An 18,265-nucleotide genomic window follows, 5' to 3' on the forward strand; every position below is an offset into this window, starting at 1 on the left:
TAACTTGGTGGACAAAAATGCTGGAGAACCGCAGTGGGTGAGACAGCATCTATGCAGCGACGGGAATAGGCAACGTTTCGGGTCAAGACCATCCTTCAGGCTGACGTGAGGATGGGGGGGGAGGGAAGTAGAAAGGAAGAGGCAGAGACAGTGGGCTGTGGGAGAGCAGGAGGGGAAAGCAGGGACTACTTGAAATTAGAGAAGTCAATGTTCATACCTCTGGGGTGTAAACTGCCCAAGTGAAATATGAGGTGCTGCTCCTCCAATTTACGGTGGTCCTCACTCTGGCCATGGAGGTGGTCCAGGACAGAAAGGTCGGATTTGGAACGGGAGGGGGAGTTGAAGTGCTGAGCCACCGGGAGATCGGGTAGGTTAACGTGGCATCATGTTCAGCACAAACATGGCGGATTGAAGGGCCCTGTGCTACTCTGGTCTGTCTTCTATCTCTAAATTTGCACCATTCTGGAGAAGAATCTTCAAGTTGAAGTGTGAACTCTGTTTCTCTGTCCAGCGTTTTCTGTTTTTATATGCAGGTTGCAGGTTGGGCCTTGAGATTACTGGCTCCTTTAGATGTTGTTTGATATTGTTGCCCATGACATTAAATCAACACTTACTCTGAATGAAAAGAAAGAGATTGGATAGTCATGGCTGAGTTGTGGCCAAAGGTGAAGAGAAAACCATTCTACTTAAGACAGAGAGGCTACAGATGGTTGGCTGGGAAAAAGTGGCTTACCCCTCTCTGCCACTGGGCCTTGGCACTGCCAAAACATTCTCACTCTATTTGAGTCTATCTTATTTGTACTTTTAAATGATTTTTGAATTAGTGGTAAATTATAAAAGAGCAATGCTTCAACCCAGAGGCAGGGAACTGCTGATGCTAGTTTACGAAAAAAAATCCCAAAGTGCTGGAGTTACTTAGTGGGTCGGGCAGCATCTTCTTGGTGGACAAGGGTCGCTGGCATTTTGGATTGAAAGCCCTCTTCAGACTGATTGTAGTGGGGCGGGGGGGATAAAGCTGGAAAAGAGGTGGGTATGGGACAGGACGTGGTAAGTGAACAGTAGGAATCACAGAGGGGAAGCAGCAAGAGAGGGTAACGCTGAGTTGCAACCCATGCCTGATGCATTTCAGCTTGTCATTGTATAAATATTGGCAGAGCAGCTTGGTCTTAATATCCGTCTCAGTAAGACTGAAGCCAGCCCCAGGCTCTTCAGCACCACCACCGTGTATACATTGACAACACGCAGCTGAAAACAGTTGACCCTTTCGAGCACTTGGGCAGCGTGACGTTTTCTGATGACTCGCTGGAAAAGGAAATATCCTTGGTCAACTCTGAGCACGAGTGTTAAACCACCACAACATCAAGCTGTCAACTAGGCTGAAAGTCTACAACGCTGTCGTACTCTCCAGCTTGCCGTACGGATGTGAAACATTGACCTTGTACAGGAAACACGCCCGCCAGCTTGACATGTTCCGCGTGCTCTCTGCGGTCCATCATGGGTGGAAAAGAGGTGGGTATGGGACAGGGTGACCAACGTGGAAGTGCTGGTCTGATCTGGCGTCACAAGCATCGAAGCAATGATCATAAAGGCCCAGTTTCCATGGACAGGCCATGTGATCCGGATGGATAAATCCCGCTTGACTCGTCGACTGCTGTATGGAGTTCTGTCGCAGGGATAAAGGAGCAGTTCAAAGGCTGCATCAAGGGGCACCTCCAACACGCAGGCCAAGCCCCAAAAGAACTGGGAACCCGTGCCAGCGACAGGACTGGCTGGCGTACAACCACCAGGAAGGCAGTCAGCAGTGTCGAAGACAACCGCCGAAGCTGACTCGTTGGTGCCAGAGACAGGTGGAAGGCTGCAGGCCTAAATCCCCCACCCCCACAACGGCCATCATGTGCCCCCACTGCTCCTGCATGTGTGGCTCGCACATCGGATTCGTGAGCACCACTCGATCCCACAAAACATGAGAACGCACAACCATGCTATCATCATCTACCACGGACCACCACCAACAATGTACATTTTCTAACTAAAGTAGTCACAGCACCCAAAGATAGACACAAAACACTGGAGTAATTCAGTGGGCCAGGCAGCATCTCTGGAGAGAAGGAATGGGTGACGTTTTGTTGTTTTTGTTTACCGAGTCACGGCACCCATTGCACTGTGCGCTTCGTGCTGGAGCTGAGAGGGTAAAGTGGCTATTTCACCAGCCCTGAAGAAGGGTTTCGGCCTGAAACGTTGCCTATTTCCTTCGCTCCATAAATGCTGCCTCACCCGCTGAGTTTGTCCAGCATTTTTGTCTACCTTTGATTTTCCAGCATCTGCAGTTCCTTCTTAAACATTTCACCAGCTCTGCCTGCTGGTAATCTGTTAATTCATTTTCTGTGTTCGGAGATTGATATAAATCTTGTCAAACTGGTCAACTCTGTGTTGCTGCCAGCAGTTTCTCAGCGATTTCCTGTTTCTTTAGATGGATTGAATACACATGCCTGACAATATTTGCATGCTTCCAACAAAGAAGTAATTTGTATATGCTTTGCATTCTTTTTTCACCCAGCATGCAGAATTATGTTCATGTCACTTCGACTGTAAATTAAAAGCTAGCTTTTCTGTTTCTTTTTCACCACCTGCTATTCTCACTGATGTCAGATTGTTCAACATCCAGACTGAAGAAAGGTCTTGACTCGAAACGCCACCCATTCGTTCCCTCCAGAGATGCTGCCTGTCCCGCTGAGTCACTCCAGCATTTTGTGTCTATTTTCGGTTTAAACAAGCACCTGTAGTTCCTTCCTACAGATCCAGACTTGAATTAGCTTTAATTTCCTTCCATTAATATTTTGACAATATCTTCAGTCCTGACTCGCTCACTATCCTTCCTAGAGTGATACAGTGTGGAAACAGGCCCTTCGGCTCAACTCGCCAACAACGGCCAACATGTCCCAGCTACACTAGTTGCAGTTGCCTGCATTTGGTCCATATCCCTCCATACTTGTCCGATCCTTCCTCTTTATTTGTGTCCTCACTCATGGTGATGTGCGATGATGCAGCAGATTGTTCAGGTCTGGAAGTTAGCGACTCCATTTCAGTTGAACCTCTATCCTCTGATGTGGGGCAAACCCAGGTAAATGGGACCAGCTTAGATGAGGCATCTTGGTTGGTATGGATGAGTTGGGCTGAAGAGTTTGTTTCTCTGCAAGTCTGACCCTCGCTGGCCTATCCAGCTAGTCCCCAAGCAAGTAGAAACGCTATCTGCAATGCCCTAGTTAGTCGATATGAAGAGTTTGATAGCACTGGGCCTGTACTCGCTGGAGTTTAGAATGAGGGGGGTCCTCATTAAAACGTACCGAATAATTAAAGGCTTGCATAGAGTGGATGTGGAGAGGATGTTTCTATTAGTGGGTGAATCTAGGTCATACAGGTAGCTTCAGAATTAAAGGACGCTCCTTTAGAAAGGAGATGAGGAGAAATTTATTTGGTCAGAGAGTGGTGAATCTGTGGAATTCTTTGCCACAGAAGGCTGTGGAGGCCGTCAATGGATATTTTTAAGGCAGAGAGAGATTCATGATTAGTGCGGCTGTCGGGGGTTACGGGGAAGAGGCAGGAGAATGGGGTTAGGAGGGAGAGATAGATCAGCCATGATTGAATGGTGGAGTAAGTTTGATGGGCCGAATGGCCTAATCTATCATTTATGATCTTGTGACCACTCAGCCAGGCTCAGTAGTGCACAGCGTGTAATCTACATGTCACATCAGCATGTGGTCCTACACCCTGCACTCAAACTGTCTGATCTGCATGTGCCTGCCCCTCGACCACCCTTGATCAGCAAGACCGTGAAGATCTCTGTTCCATCCTGCAGTAAATGGAGAGAGCCCCTCACAGCTGGTCAAAGCACTTGGCCAAGATTACTGATTGCCAAAACCGTTCAAAGACTTCAAATGCCTGTTAAAACAAAAAGGCTAAACTCAAACAACATAAAATATTAATAATCTAATAACAATGAATTATTCTATTCAAATCTATTATTAAACATTTCTGAGCTTGAATTAGTATTTTAATTATTAATTTGCCACTATCATTGACTCTTTGGGCTGTGTGCCTTTGATTTGTGCAGCTTTTATTTACTGTAATGGCCGGCATGGCGCTCTCTGCAATGAACAGAAATGCCCACAATAATGTCTGCCATAAAACAGACTTGTCTAGACTCTGGACTTTAGGGATCCTGCGTAGCAAACCGGCCCTTCGGCCCACCGAGTCTGCTTATAACTTGACCTTTTCTGAGCGATAGCTGCTCTGGGTGATTTGGTTGTCACAGATTTGCACAGTACTATACATCAAGTACCCATTTGCACTAATCAGTGGCGCAGCGGTAGAGTTGCTGCCTTACAGCGCCAGCGCCCCGGGTCCCAGGCATCCAGCCTGACTACGGGCACCGTCTGTACGGACTTTGTACCTTCTCCCTGTGACCTGCGTGGGTTTTCTCCGAGATCTTCGATTTCCTCCCACGCTCCAAAGATGTACAGGTTTGAACTCGGTAGGCCGAAGGGCCTGTTTCCGCGCTGTATCTCTAAACTAAACTAAACTAAACTAAAGAGAAGGATGAAGAGGCGTGAAATGTGAAGCCAGGGAAAGGAATATAGGTGGAAGGGACAGAGGGAAGGGGAGAAATGGGTGCTCATCGAGGAGGGGCACAGCGGAGGGGGAAGAAAGTTGGGGGCTAAGGTTTTTTTGTAGGTTAGTTACATAAATTTAGGTACCTGACCTACTGAGTTACGCCAGCACTTTATGTAAACCATCATCTACAGTTCTTTAACTTGCTCAAGCACAGCTTCAGTGAACTATAATGAATGTTTTTAGTTTCTGAAAAATTATCACAATGAACCACTTCTCCTTTTCCAATTCTCATGATCATAAAAAGAAAAAGAACAAGCGCTTCAGCCCATCGAGTCCGCACTGACCATTCATCACCCATTGACATTAATCCTATATTCGTCCTGTTTTGATTCTGCCATGTTGTTGGTTAGACTCAATATGCCCAACCCTGTGCGGTTCACTTTTGGAAATTTCTTAATGCCTTCGAGAGGGTACAAAGGAGATTTACTGGAATGGTTTCAGTTTTAATTGTATGGAGAAACCAGAGAAGCAGGGTTGTTCTCTTCAGAAGAGAACCTTTTGGGAAGATTGGGTAAAGGTATTCAGAACTGTGTGTGGTTTTGATAGTAAACAATGAGAAGCCTGTGGCAGAACATCGTAAATCAAAGGTCGCTCGTATATGGTAATCTATAAAAAAAGGTGAGGCGAAGAGGTTGTCTCTGATGCAATGGTTTTAAAAGTACAATATAGTAGACAGAAGGCGCTATTATTCGATCTTAGACTGTATTAAGCCTGCAAGATTGTATTGAGCCTCCCTCATCGAACATCACGGGCTCAGGTCCACAATGGCTGTGTCGAACATGATGCCTACCTGAACTGATCTTATTGCTTGTACATGATTCATATCCCTCTATTCCCTGCATTTCCACATGCTTATCCAAGAGCATCTCAAACACCGCTCCTGGCAGTGTGTTCCAAGCCCCCACCACTCTCTGTGTAAAATAGAAAAACTGGCCCCGCACATCTCCATTAAACGTTCTCTCTCTCAATTTATAGCTATGCCCTCCAGTTGTACATTTCCACCCAGGGAACAGGTTCTGACTGTCTACCTTATCATCATTTTATAAACTTCTATCAAGTCTTCGCTGAACCTCCGGTGTTCCAGGGAAAATAATCCAACTCCACACTCCCTGAAGCTGAAACCCTCTAACCCAAGCAGCATCCTAATAAACCTCCTATGCACCCTCTCGAAAGCCTCCACACCTTTCCTGTAATTAGGCTGTGGGCTGAGCATCAAAAATGTGTCTAGAAATAGGTTTTTGTGACCCAAGTCACCAAACTACATGACATTTTCCATAGATTTAGATGAAATATAATTGAGAAGGAAGTCATAACTCGTCATTACCAAAAGTTGCACATTGATTAATTAAACTAATTAGAAAATGAGATCGGGAAAACAAGCGCGATCTAGTCGCCAATGCCCGTATTACACCATGGGCAGCCTATTTCCGTATTGTAGTCCATTTAAACTATATATTATTATACCAATATATATATATATAGATATATAAAACCTGTTAATATGAATGTTATCATATATAATTAAGTATAATTATATTATATAAAAATAATATGATGAATATAATTGTGAGTGTTTTTTTTAATGACACTGTCGCAGAGGTCCTGCTCCTGAACCAGCCTAATTAATGGGCTAGGGAAGTTCTTGTGGGTTCCTCCCTTTACTGAACCCTACTGACTGCCAGTGTGCAGAGTGGGGGTGATGGCCATAGTGGGACTGGGGCAGTGCCAGGCAGGCATGTTCCAGTCGCTTTAATAGGAAATTAAATGAGATTGCAGCAGATGTCCCAAGTTTTAAGGGCTCATGAACCTGCCTAAATAAAGGGTCAGGACAGATCCTCTAGGTTTCCCCATTTACTGAACCCCGCTGACTGCCAAAGTGGGGAGAGTGGGGGTAACGGCCATAGTGGGACTGGGGCAGTGCCAGACCTGTAAGAGACCTGTCTTATTTCTGATGTAAATGTCACATCCTGGCCAAGAATCGAATGCTCTGATGTTTACTCGATGAATATTCATTTTAAGCTACAATGAGCTTATATTTATGTTATAGACACCCCCCCCCCCCCCCCCCCCCCCCCCGAGATGGTGCCTTTGCAAATGAGGGCTATTACCTTTGACCTAAAAGAACCTTAAAAGTGTTGCATTGTTTATCTCTAGTTTGTGTGTGTCTGTGTATGCCTTTCAAACGTGTATCTGTGGATGTAAGTGTGTATGTACGTGTGGATGGATGTTTGGATGTGTACATGTATGTCTGCGTGTGAATGGATGTGTGTGTGTGCGGATTTATGTGTGCATGTATGTGTGTGTTTGCATGCATGGAAGTGTGCGTATGGATGGATGTGTGTGTGGATGTGCGTATGTATGTATGTATGTATGTATGTGTGGATCGGTGGGTGGATTGTCGCAGTCATTCACCGGCACGCCATTATAATAAGCAATTCACTTATTGTTTAAATAATTTGACCAAATAAACAGTGAAACGATCCACATTAAAATAAAACTTTATATAATCATTTTTTTCCACAATTTATTTCTTTTGTGTACTTTGAACATTTACAAATGATGCAATGCGCTGGTAGGACATGCCTGCGGTCAGTGTGCTCGACAGTTGCTGTCTGTTGACTATGACTTGTCATGGATCGAAGCAGTCTCTTTAGGGCCGGCTCATCTGCTTCACCATCAGGAACTGCCTCTTGAGGTGATTCACCTGCTTCAGGCTTTTCAGCGTCTTGAACTCAATTGAAAGAGGAAAAAGAAAACAGAAAAGGAATGAAAAGTAAAATATATCAATATCCTCAAATATATCTTTTCATTTTTCAAAGTAACATCATATGACCATAAGTAAAAAGATTTGTTGTTTGAGTCCTATCATTACCTTTCTTCCTTCTAGACTTTGCTATCGCTCGATTTATTGTTGTTATGTTGCAGAAGTGACGATAGCACTCTGCATCATAACCCGGGATACACTGTTGCCTCCTAATAATAGAAGATAATATGTGTCGGTGTATTTTACATCTTTTCATGTTTTATATTATGTAAGACAATATCGACATATCAATGAGGAAATTAAACATGTATGCATGTCCAGGTAGATGGGATGGCAAGTCTGCAAATTATCAAATTAGTGTTCATTAAAGCACAGTGCATGTCCACACAAAACACTTTTGTGTGGACAGGCTCTGAAGAGTGGAGGGGCAGAAGCTACAGAAAAATCAAATCTCATATTACTTAGGTCTGCATGGACTTCAATTCATAAAATGTCAATCTCTTCTTAATGTCAATGAGACTTACACTGTAATTTACTGCCATAGATAAGACTTCAAGTTCAAGTGCAGGAGCAGAGGGTGCAGAATAGCTAGAGAAAGAAATATCTCATTGTACCTAGGTCTGCATGGACTTCCATTCATAAAGTGTCAACCTCTATTTAATGTCAATGAGACTTACACTGTAATTTACTACAATTGATAAGTTATTTCAAGTTTAAGTAGAGGCTACAGAAAAAATAAATCTCATAGTCATTAAGTCTGCATGGACTTCAATTCATAAAATGTTAACCTCTTCTTAATGTTAATGAGAATACCAATAGGTTACTACCATAGACTACCATAGAAAAACAAGTTCAAGTTCACATATCACCAATTCATTTCTACAGAAACAACAACCATTTCTGACCATTTCTGACTGCAATGGAAGCCTATAAAGTGCGATCGATATCCCTCCGTTTTTCTCCCGTGGTCGGGGGCTGGAAACGGCCGCTACAGACGGCACTATGTACAGCCTCCCCACCCCCCCACCCGCGGAGATGATCCGCGGCTCCGCGTTCGCGAATCGGCCGCGTCTTAATTGAGACCGCAGCTTCACTATACTGCGGGTACCTGGGCCCCGCGGTCGGAGCACTTTTTCCCGGTAAGTTATCGCAGGCAGCTCCGAGATTAGCTGTTAAAGACTTATTACTCTACAACAAGCTGGCATTAGTGACAATGTTTAATTGACTGAGTTATGGAAACATATAGCTTAGGCCCTCAACTTCATGAATGCACGAGTGAATGAGTGAATGAATGAATGAATAAATGAATAAGTGAATGAATGAGTGAATGAATGAATTTATTCACATTATAAAAGGGTGCAATTAAATTAATTAAAGTCCATACAGATAGATTTTCATAAATTCAGACTTTAGATCTTACCTTTCAGTTAGAGTTGATTCCTGGCTGTCTTCTTTGTGTTGGAGCACCTCAGCAGCGACTTTGCTTTCAAGGCTTTCTTCCACTTAGCAGCACATTCTTCAGCCTATTTAATGCTTTTCTCACTAAATTCAATTACCTTGCTGCAAGTTTCCACGACATGTATTCCACAGAACAACAAATCGGAATCTCCAGTAAAACAGGCATCTGTAGAGGCACCCTCAGCCATTTTGTGTGCTAGCCTGAAGCAAAGCGCGTGATTGGCCAACTGGCATACAACTCAATGTTAAACGTGCTTTGATTGGACTAAAAATTACCAGACATTTTTCCGGTTTTTCTCTAATTTAATAAAAAATGTGCAAGTCTTGTTCATGACGAGTTTCAGGGTGATTTATATAATTTTTTTACACAATATGTGAAAATTTCATGTAGTTTAGTGACTTGGGTCACGAAACTAGAATAAAGCTCCTCGACCCACAGCCTAAATGGGGTGACCAGAATTGCATGCAATACTCCACATGCAGCCCAATCAAAGCAATATAGAGCTGCAGCATGACTTCCTGACTCTTATACTCAATGCCCCTATCAATGAAGACAAACATACTATACGTCTTCTTTATCATAGAAACATAGAAAATAGGTGCAGGAGTAGGCCATTCGGCCCTTCGAGCCTGCACTGCCATTCAATATGATCATGGTTGATCATCCAACTCAGTATCCTGTACCTGCCTTCTCTCCATACCCCCTGACCCCTTTAGCCACAAGGGCAACATCTAACTCCCTCTTAAATATAGCCAATGAACTGGCCTCAACTACCTTCTGTGGCAGAGAGTTCCAGAGATTCACCACTCTCTGTGTGAAAAATGTTTTTCTCATCTCGGTCCTAAAGGATTTCCCCTTTATCCTTAAACTGTGACCCCTTGTCCTGGACTTCCCCAACATCGGGAACAATCTTCCTGCATCTAGCCTGTCCAACCCCATCTACTTTTGCTGCCATGTACAGTGAGCTATGAACTTGGACTCCAAGATTCCCCCTGCATCTCAATGTTGTTAAGGGTCTTGCCATTAACTGTATTCTCTGCCCTGACATTTAACCTCCCAAAGTGCAACACTTCATACTTGCTCGGGTTAAACTCCACCTGCGTGTGGGGGAGAGAGGTGTGTGGGGGATGGAGGGGTGTATGGGGGAGGGGTTGGTGTGGGGTGGGGAGGGGGTGGTGTGGGGAGGGGGGGTGTGTGGGGGAGGGAGGGGTATGTGTGGGAGTGGGGTGTGTGGGAGGGGTGGGGGAGGTGGGGGTAGGGGGAGGGATTGTGGGGGTGGCGGAGGAGGTGTGTTTGAGGGGTGTGGGCGTTTGGGGGAGGGGGTGTGTAGGGGAGGGGGGTATGGGAGGTGGGTGTGTGGGCTCACCGGTTCCCGGCCCTGGCTCCGACCGCACTCACCGGCTCCAGGACCCGGCTCCGGACTTACGCAGCGGCTCCCGTCCCCAGCGCCTGTCGCGCTCACAGCTCGCCTCCGCCCGCGCACACAGCCTAAGCTCTGCTCCTTCTCTGAGCTTTATTCTCGGTGCCGGTGATTGACAGCGGGTGCCGGAAGGGGCGTTGCTGTCCTGGCGAATAACAGGCAAATAACTCTTGTAATATTTCACCGATCGGAACGAAATCTGGTGCGCTTGGAGCAGAGGAGAACGTTGAGTAAGGTGGCAAAAAATCCTAGCGATATAGGGTACCGTCTTTGCACAAATTTAAAAACAACGCAAACCGGAAGAGGACAAGATGAGAGTTTTAGTAATAGGATAGACAGATAGATAGATATAGAAGATAGATATATATATATAGATAGAAGAAGATAGATAGATAGATATAGATTTTAGGCTTGGTACAATTCTTCAACAAAAAAATAACATGCATTTGTACAGGGAAAATAGTATCAAATTTTTTTTTGGAGGTAACACGGAACCTTGATGAGATCAGAACTTCAACTTTGGCAAGGATATTGACAGTAAAAAATTGCAATCATAGTCAAAGCCAATGAACCAGTAAAGATTGGAAAATTGGATCTTAAGAGGGCTTTGTGGCACGAAGCACGTGTTAATTAGTACTGGTGTCAGAGGTTATGTGGAGAATGGTGTCAATAGTGTTTTATTGTCATATGTCCCAGATAGAACAATGAAATTCTTACTTGCCATTGCCATGATTGAATGGTGGAGTAGACTTGATGGGCCGAATGGCCTACTTCTGCTCCTATCACTTATGATCTTTTGGTTAACAGTGAGGAAGAAGCTTTGAGAACCCTAATAGTATGGCAGATTGGTGGCAAATGGAATTTAAACCAGATACGTGCATGTCAAAACATTTGAGGAGGTGCAATCGGGCAAAAGAAGAAAGCAAGAGTTGGAAGATATTGACCTCTGTGGAGGAGCAAAAAATATAATGGAAAGTAATGGGTGATTAAGTGGTTTGATAAGGTGGTTTAAAAAGGCATTGCCATTGTTTTGCTTTTGGGTTGCCTCTTTGTAACGCAGGAGGTTGCCAGGAGACTTAATTGGGATTGTGATCGACTGAGATAAGTAAAATCTTTTTATTTTAGCAGAGAACTCATAGACCAGGGGGATATAGATTTAAAGTAATTGATAGAAGGATGAGAGGAGAGATGAACAAAGACTTTGCCAACCAGAGTCTGGAATCATTGACTGTAAGGATGGTTGAAGTGGGGAACTTCATCACATTTTAAAAATACTTGGATGTGCTTTTAGTCATCGGGTCATCGAGTGCTACATTGTGGAAACGGGCCCTTTAGCCCACCTTGCCCACGCTGGGCAACATGTCCCAGCTACACCAGTCCCACCTGCCTGCGTTTGGTCCATATCCCTCCAAACCTGTCCTATCCATGTATGTGTAGGAAAGAACTGCAGATGCTGGTTTAAATCGAAGGTAGATCACAAAATGCTGGAGTGACTCAGCGGGAAAGGCAGCATCCATGTACCTGTCTAACTGTTTCTTAAACATTGGGATAGTCAACTACCTCCTCTGGCAGCTTGTTCCATATGCCCACCACCCTTTGTGTGAATAAGTTACCCCTCAGATTCCTGTTAAATCTTTTCCCCTTCACCTTAAACCTATGTCCTCGGTTCACCTACTATGGATAAGCGTGCTTCTACACGATCTATTCCTCTCATGATCTTAGACACATCTACAAGGTCACCCCTCATCCTCCTGCGCTCCTGCATGGTATAGAGTCCCAGCCTACTCAACCTCTCCCTATGACTCAGACCGTCTAGTCCTGGCAACATCCTCGTAAATCTTCTCTGTACCCTTTCCAGCTTTTTCAGAACTGTGACCTGACAGTTATTAAAAGTTAAAAATCGAATATTTTAGGTTTTTTGATGGGTCTCTGATCCTATCACAGATTGGTCAGTAAAATATTATTAATAAACAATCAGCTTGGAACAGTTACTGAAACTCAGAATTTTTAAATACAAGGTGATAATATAGAATGATAAATATTGTCAGATTTGTGCCCTCAAATTAGTGTGGTGATCGATGTATTCTGGTACCGTTGGTGATGGATGTCCTGGTATAACTAGATCAGACAAAACAGCTTTCATTCAGTGGTGGTTCAACAAAGCCAGACTGAACCATGAATCAAACATAGGCATCAAGTGTTTTATTGTCATTTGTCCCAGATATGAGTTCAGTGTGTATATATACACATGCACACACACTCAATAAATAAACAAATATAGTGCAATAATAATAATAGTCTGTTGTAGTTCAGAGCTTATTTGTTGTCGTGTTTAATAGCCTGATGGCTGTAGGGAAGAAGCTGTTCCTGAACGTGGACGTTACAGTTTTCAGGCTCCTGTACCTTCTTCCCGATGGCAATGGTGAAATGAGTGTGTGGCCAGGTTGGTGTAGGTCTTTGATGTTGTTGGCTGCCTTTTTGAGGCAGCGACTGCGATAGTTCCCTTCGATGGTGGGGAGGTCAGAGCCGGTAATGGACTGGGCAGCGGTCACGACTTTTTGTAGTCTTTTCTGCTCCTGGACGTTCAAGTCGCCGATCCAGGCCACGATGCAACCAGTCATTATGCTCTCTACTGTGCACCTGTAGAAGCTCAAGTGAATCTTCTTTGACATACCGAATCTCTGTAATCTCAAGTCAAGTCAAGTTTATTCGTCACATACACATACGAGATGTGCAGTGAAATGAAAAGTGGCAATGCTCGTGGACTTTGTGCAAAAAACAAACAAACAACAAACTACAAACAGAATGGAACAGAATCACATATTCTTTTACATATTACATATTGTGGGAGGAAGGAAAAAGGAAAAAAAACACAATTAAAAAAAACAGTAGAATGGTACAGTAAAGTTAGTCCCTGCTGAGGTAGGGGTTTACAGTCCTAATGGCCTCTGGGAAGACACCCCTTCTCAACCTCTCCGTTCTCACAGCATGGCATTAGAGGCATTTGCCTGACCGTAGCAGCTGGAACAGTCCGTTGCAGGGGTGGAAGGGGTCTCCCATGATATAATTGGCTCTGGAGTTCCACAAACTTCTCAGGAAGTAGAGGTGCTGATTATAATTCTTTATAATGTGTAATGCTGTAATAGATGAATCATCTTGTGGATTCAGTTATTTTTTTCTGCATAAGTGAATTGTATAAATGAATTGCCAAATCAAGTTTATTTGTGTTCTGCTGCACGCAAAGTCCGGCACCCCATCCAGCAATGAAGGATACAGCTTAATCAACAGTGTATTTAAGGATTTTTGCATACTTGGGCAGCATTTGAAAAAATGTCTCTAGCAATATTTCTAATGATAGATAGATTTGCTGCCAAATATATATACATCTTACACAGTGGACGAAGCCCTTTCAATCACAAGATCTATGTAAAATTCTCGGTACAGTATTCAGTTTTGTGCGCATAACAATGACTTGATCATCCTGGTAGGATTTTGCATTTTTTTCCATAAATGGATTAGAAATAGTTAATGAACGACACGTCTGTCTACTGATCAGATTGGGAGGAAAGAGCAGCATATATTATCAGATAGTGTGACTGAAAACAGGAAGTATGCTTGTATAGTTTGTGGCTAAGCAGCAAGCTAATACCAGAAAGTGCAAGAAAGTACTAGATCTGATAAAGTTTTACACTCATTTACTTAATTTTTGTTTTTTTGGTCTGGCAAAAAATATTTGTTCTACTGCATTCTGAAGTTTTGTTAGAACTTTTTGGGAGGTGAACGATGGGAATAATAGTTCTTTAATTCATTTGTGATAGGGTGGCATTTTTGGGAAGCACTGCATTTATTGCCCTGCCGAAATTACCCTTGAGAAAGTGGAGCCAGACACTTCCTGTATTGATGTGGGCACCATTTAGGGACCGCCCTTGTCCCATATTTGACTGCTACTACTCGGGTCGAGGGGACTGTCGGGTCGGAGCGCCATGTCTGGCCCCGCCTCACCCGTCCCGAGGTAGTGCAGCCTATGGAGTGCAGCAGCAGCGCCTCGCCCATGGCCCCGTCGGTCGGCAGCCCGGCCAGCTGTCCGACCTTCGGACCTTCGTTTACCGCCGACACCACCACCCCTCCTTCTCATGGCCGAGGTTGGACGAGGCTGCCATCGTGCGGCGCCCCCTGGTAGTATAGAGAAGTCAGGAAAATGGGATTATGAGGCAGAGATCAGCCATGATTGAATGGTGGAGTAGGCTCGATAGGCCTAATTCTACTTCTGTTACTTGTGAATGACATGTATGATTTTGTAGCAGTGGCAGATGGAATTTAATCCTGCAAAATGTGGGCTGGTGCATTTTGGGAGGATTAACAAAACCGGAACACACATAATAATAATAATAATAATAATAATAATACATTTTATTTATGGGCGCCTTTCAAGAGTCTCAAGGACACCTTACAAAAATTTAGCAGGTAGAGGAAAAACATGTAAGGGGAATGAAATAAATAGTAGAGACATGACTAGTACACAAAGTAAAGACAGAATTCAATACAAAACACAATATGAGGCAATTAATGCACAGATGAAAAGGGAGGGGGACGTGGGGCTAAGGATAGGCAGAGGTGAAGAGATGGGTCTTGAGGCGGGACTGGAAGATGGTGAGGGACACAGAATTGCGGATCAGTTGGGGGTGGGAGTTCCAGAGCCTGGGAGCTGCCCTGGAGAAAGCTCTGTCCCCAAAACTGCGGAGGTTGGACTTGTGGATGGGTGTAGGGGGGAGGGGGGGTTGAATGGTGTCCGTTAATGTCGATTGTCCGCTATAACTGAAAAGGATGGTAATTCCGTGAAACAACAAATTGTTTTCCAATACAAAATTCTTTTTAATAGCTAAAAATGTATTTTTGTTACAACAAGCTAAAAATTGTAGAGGGCTGTTTATTCTCTCCAGAGATGCTGCCTGTCCCGCTGAGTTTGTCCAGCCTTTTATGTCTATCTTCTATTTAAACCAGCATCTGCAGTTCTTTCCTACACACACGAGGGCTGTTTGTTACATTGTGTAAAGGGCCTGTCCCACTGTGGCAACCTTATTTGCGAGTTTAGGAGAGTCTGTGCTCGACACAAGCTCGCAGCATGGTCGACAGATGATTGTAGGTGGTCTCTGGTAAGTCTCCTTCATGGTTGAGAAGAGTTCCCACGGCCTCAGTTTGGTCGTTGAAAAATGTTCTGTGAGTAAAAATTGGTCGGCATGGGGAAAATCGATACTTTTGAACTCGTAGTGCAGTGGTAGTGGGGTCGCCATGTTGTTGTAGGTAGTCGAGGTAGCCGTTGGTAATCTCCTTTGCTGATCGGGCATTTTAATTGGCTAATTAGGGGGGAAAAAAACGTAAGCACGAGTTTTCAGAACCAAGGAAAACCAACTGGTAATGTTAAATGCCCGCTAAACTTCACAGCTGTGTATCTCTGGCTTATTAAAAGTTGTCTGGCCCCTTCCCCTCCCCCCCCCCCCTTCCCCTCCCCCCCCCCCTTCCCCTCCCCCCCCTCCCCCCCCCCCCCTTGTGCGGGGATCGCTGGTCGGTGCGGACTCGGCGGGCCGAAGGGTCTGTTTCCCCGCTGTATCTGTAAACCAAACTAAACTAAAACATTGAAACAAATACAATTCTTTACTTAACAGTGTAGAGGCAGATTATCTGAATGGCCAGAAGCAGTGGTCACAGTCTCACAATAAGGAGTCAGCCATTCAAGACTGACACGAGAGGAAATCTGTACTCCCATTACAAAATGCATTTGCTGTGTGCATGATCCTTTGGGTCTCATTGACATTTGGTCTTTAGTTTTTCATGACTGTCATCGTATCTCACCATCACTCAATCCAAATTTTAAAACGTTCTTAAATCATGCGCTATCAGAAGTCCACTCTAATCTACGCAACTAAGAGTATTCTTTCTTTTGCATTTGTTACGATGTTTCATACAGTCTCTTATGTTCTGCAGCAAAAGGACTCAGGATCGTGCTTCCGACTGAGACAATGCACAGTGGCCCTTTACAACACTCTCGTCTCATCTGATGGTAGGTCAATGGTCTACTTGAATGATTTATTAAGTTTATATCTTGTTGCTGAATTATCAGCATTAACTGTAGTGAAAAATCTGGCAAGAAGATTTGCTTGCATCGAACCTGAGTCTCTGGTGCTCCAAGGCAGCAACTCTTTAACGGCCTGTCCCACTTAGGCGATTCTTTCAACGATTGCCGGCGACTGTCACAGTCGTGGCAGGTCGCCGAGAAACCGGCAATTGGACCCCCCTACGACAATGTCTACGACAACCTACCACCAAATCGACATCAAGCTACTGCAAGCAACTGACAACCGGCGACCCATTAGGACGTCCACCTGCGACCACACCTACGACAACCTACGACCACACAGGCGACAACCTACGACAACCAAAGTCAACCTACGTCCACCCGCGACAAGCTATGACCCTGAAGACAATTCAGTCGCCGGTAGTCGCCATGGAATTCACCGAGGTCATCACCTGGCGACAACCTGCGTCATCCTGGCGACAGCACCTACGACAGGAGAAGACAAGCTACGTCAAGCCCACAGTCGCCGAAAGGTTTTGAACATTTCAAAATCCAACGGCGACAAGAGAAAAGTTACGACTTTAGGCGACTTGAGACAACTCACGACCATACAGGAGTCACCCCGCGACCATCTGGCGACAGCCTAGTCGCCTGTAGTCGCTGAAAAAATTGTCTAAGTGGGACAGGCCCTTTATTATTTTATTGATCTTGTATTCCATTTAAGCAGCAGATGATTTAAAATGCCTGTTTATGACACCGAAGGATTTCCTACTGTTACTGATCCTGTCTGACAGCTACTTCAGATTGGAACATTTGTGTTCCTTGCTGTGATCACATGCATGGCAGAACTGTGTTGCAGGGCACCAGGTCCAAACTGGTTTTGTAGTATCATTGGTGTCTGTTTCACACAATATTCTCCACTCTGTTTGCATATGCTTAATTCCTGAAAGATGTAATTGCATAATTTTTAGTTTAGTTTAGAGATACAGCGCGGAAACAGGCCCTTAGACCAACCGAGGATGCACCGACCAGCGACCCCCGCGCACTAACACTATCCTGCACACACTAGGGACAATCTACATTTACACCAATTAACCTACAAACCCGTACGTCTTTGGAGGAAACCGAAGATCTCGGGGGAAAAACCCACGCGGTTACAGGGAGAACGTACAAATCCATACAGACAACACCTGTAGTCGGGTTTGAACCTAGGTCTCTACTGCTGCCGCCCTAAAACAAGGTCTTCCTTAACACTAAAGACACTAAAACAAGGTCTTCCCTTTCACTGGCACTCAGGAGCTCCCAGTCTGGCATTGTGTAATACCTAAATAACAGTTAATCCACTCTAATGTAAAAGCTAATCTGTTCTCATCCTTGTCCAACCAACTGTTATAACGAAAAGATGTCTGATTGATAACAATCACTGATACCAGCCTTCAGAAAGTTTCTCCATTTTCTCGCTTTCCTGTGCAGTGTAGTTTTTCTTCAATTTTGCAGTTAGAATCCTAGTTCATTTTAACACTGTTTGAGGTGCCTTCGTGTATGCCCCAAGCATAAACTAGTGACTGAACTGCACATGTTTATAGGGGCAGTGAAAGCATCTTAAGAATCTAAGTCTGCCCTCTGGCAGTGGAAACTCTACTGGCAGGGCTGTGCTGGTTAACTTTAAGGGCCTGTCCCACTTGCAGGCGATTGCATGCGTCTGGCGCGACCAAACGTGGTTGCTTGAGGCGTAAGTGCCGCGCGGGGCCGGTCCCACTTCCAAGCGCAGAGTCGTATGGAGTTGTGCGGGGCTGGACCCGACATCGCGCGGGGCTCCGAAAATCCCGCACTGTCTGAAAATTCCGCGCGCCAACAGCCTGTCGGCCCGCAGGCGCA

At 44.7% G+C, this 18,265-nt stretch overlaps 1 protein-coding gene across 2 annotated transcripts in view; it reads left to right on the forward strand.

The window, feature by feature from the left end:
- The window catches only part of LOC116972096 (calcium uniporter regulatory subunit MCUb, mitochondrial-like), a 58,765-nt gene that overhangs the window by 12,461 nt on the left and 28,039 nt on the right, over nucleotides 1–18,265 (forward strand). For both annotated transcript variants that reach the window (XM_033019441.1, XM_033019449.1), the window contains exon 2: nucleotides 16,297–16,372. In XM_033019441.1, coding sequence (XP_032875332.1) covers nucleotides 16,297–16,372 — 76 coding nt within the window. The remainder of the gene's footprint in view (nucleotides 1–16,296; nucleotides 16,373–18,265) is intronic.

The sequence above is a fragment of the Amblyraja radiata genome, chromosome 1, assembly GCF_010909765.2.
Source record: "Amblyraja radiata isolate CabotCenter1 chromosome 1, sAmbRad1.1.pri, whole genome shotgun sequence".
In the NCBI taxonomy this organism is placed as follows: domain Eukaryota; kingdom Metazoa; phylum Chordata; class Chondrichthyes; order Rajiformes; family Rajidae; genus Amblyraja; species Amblyraja radiata.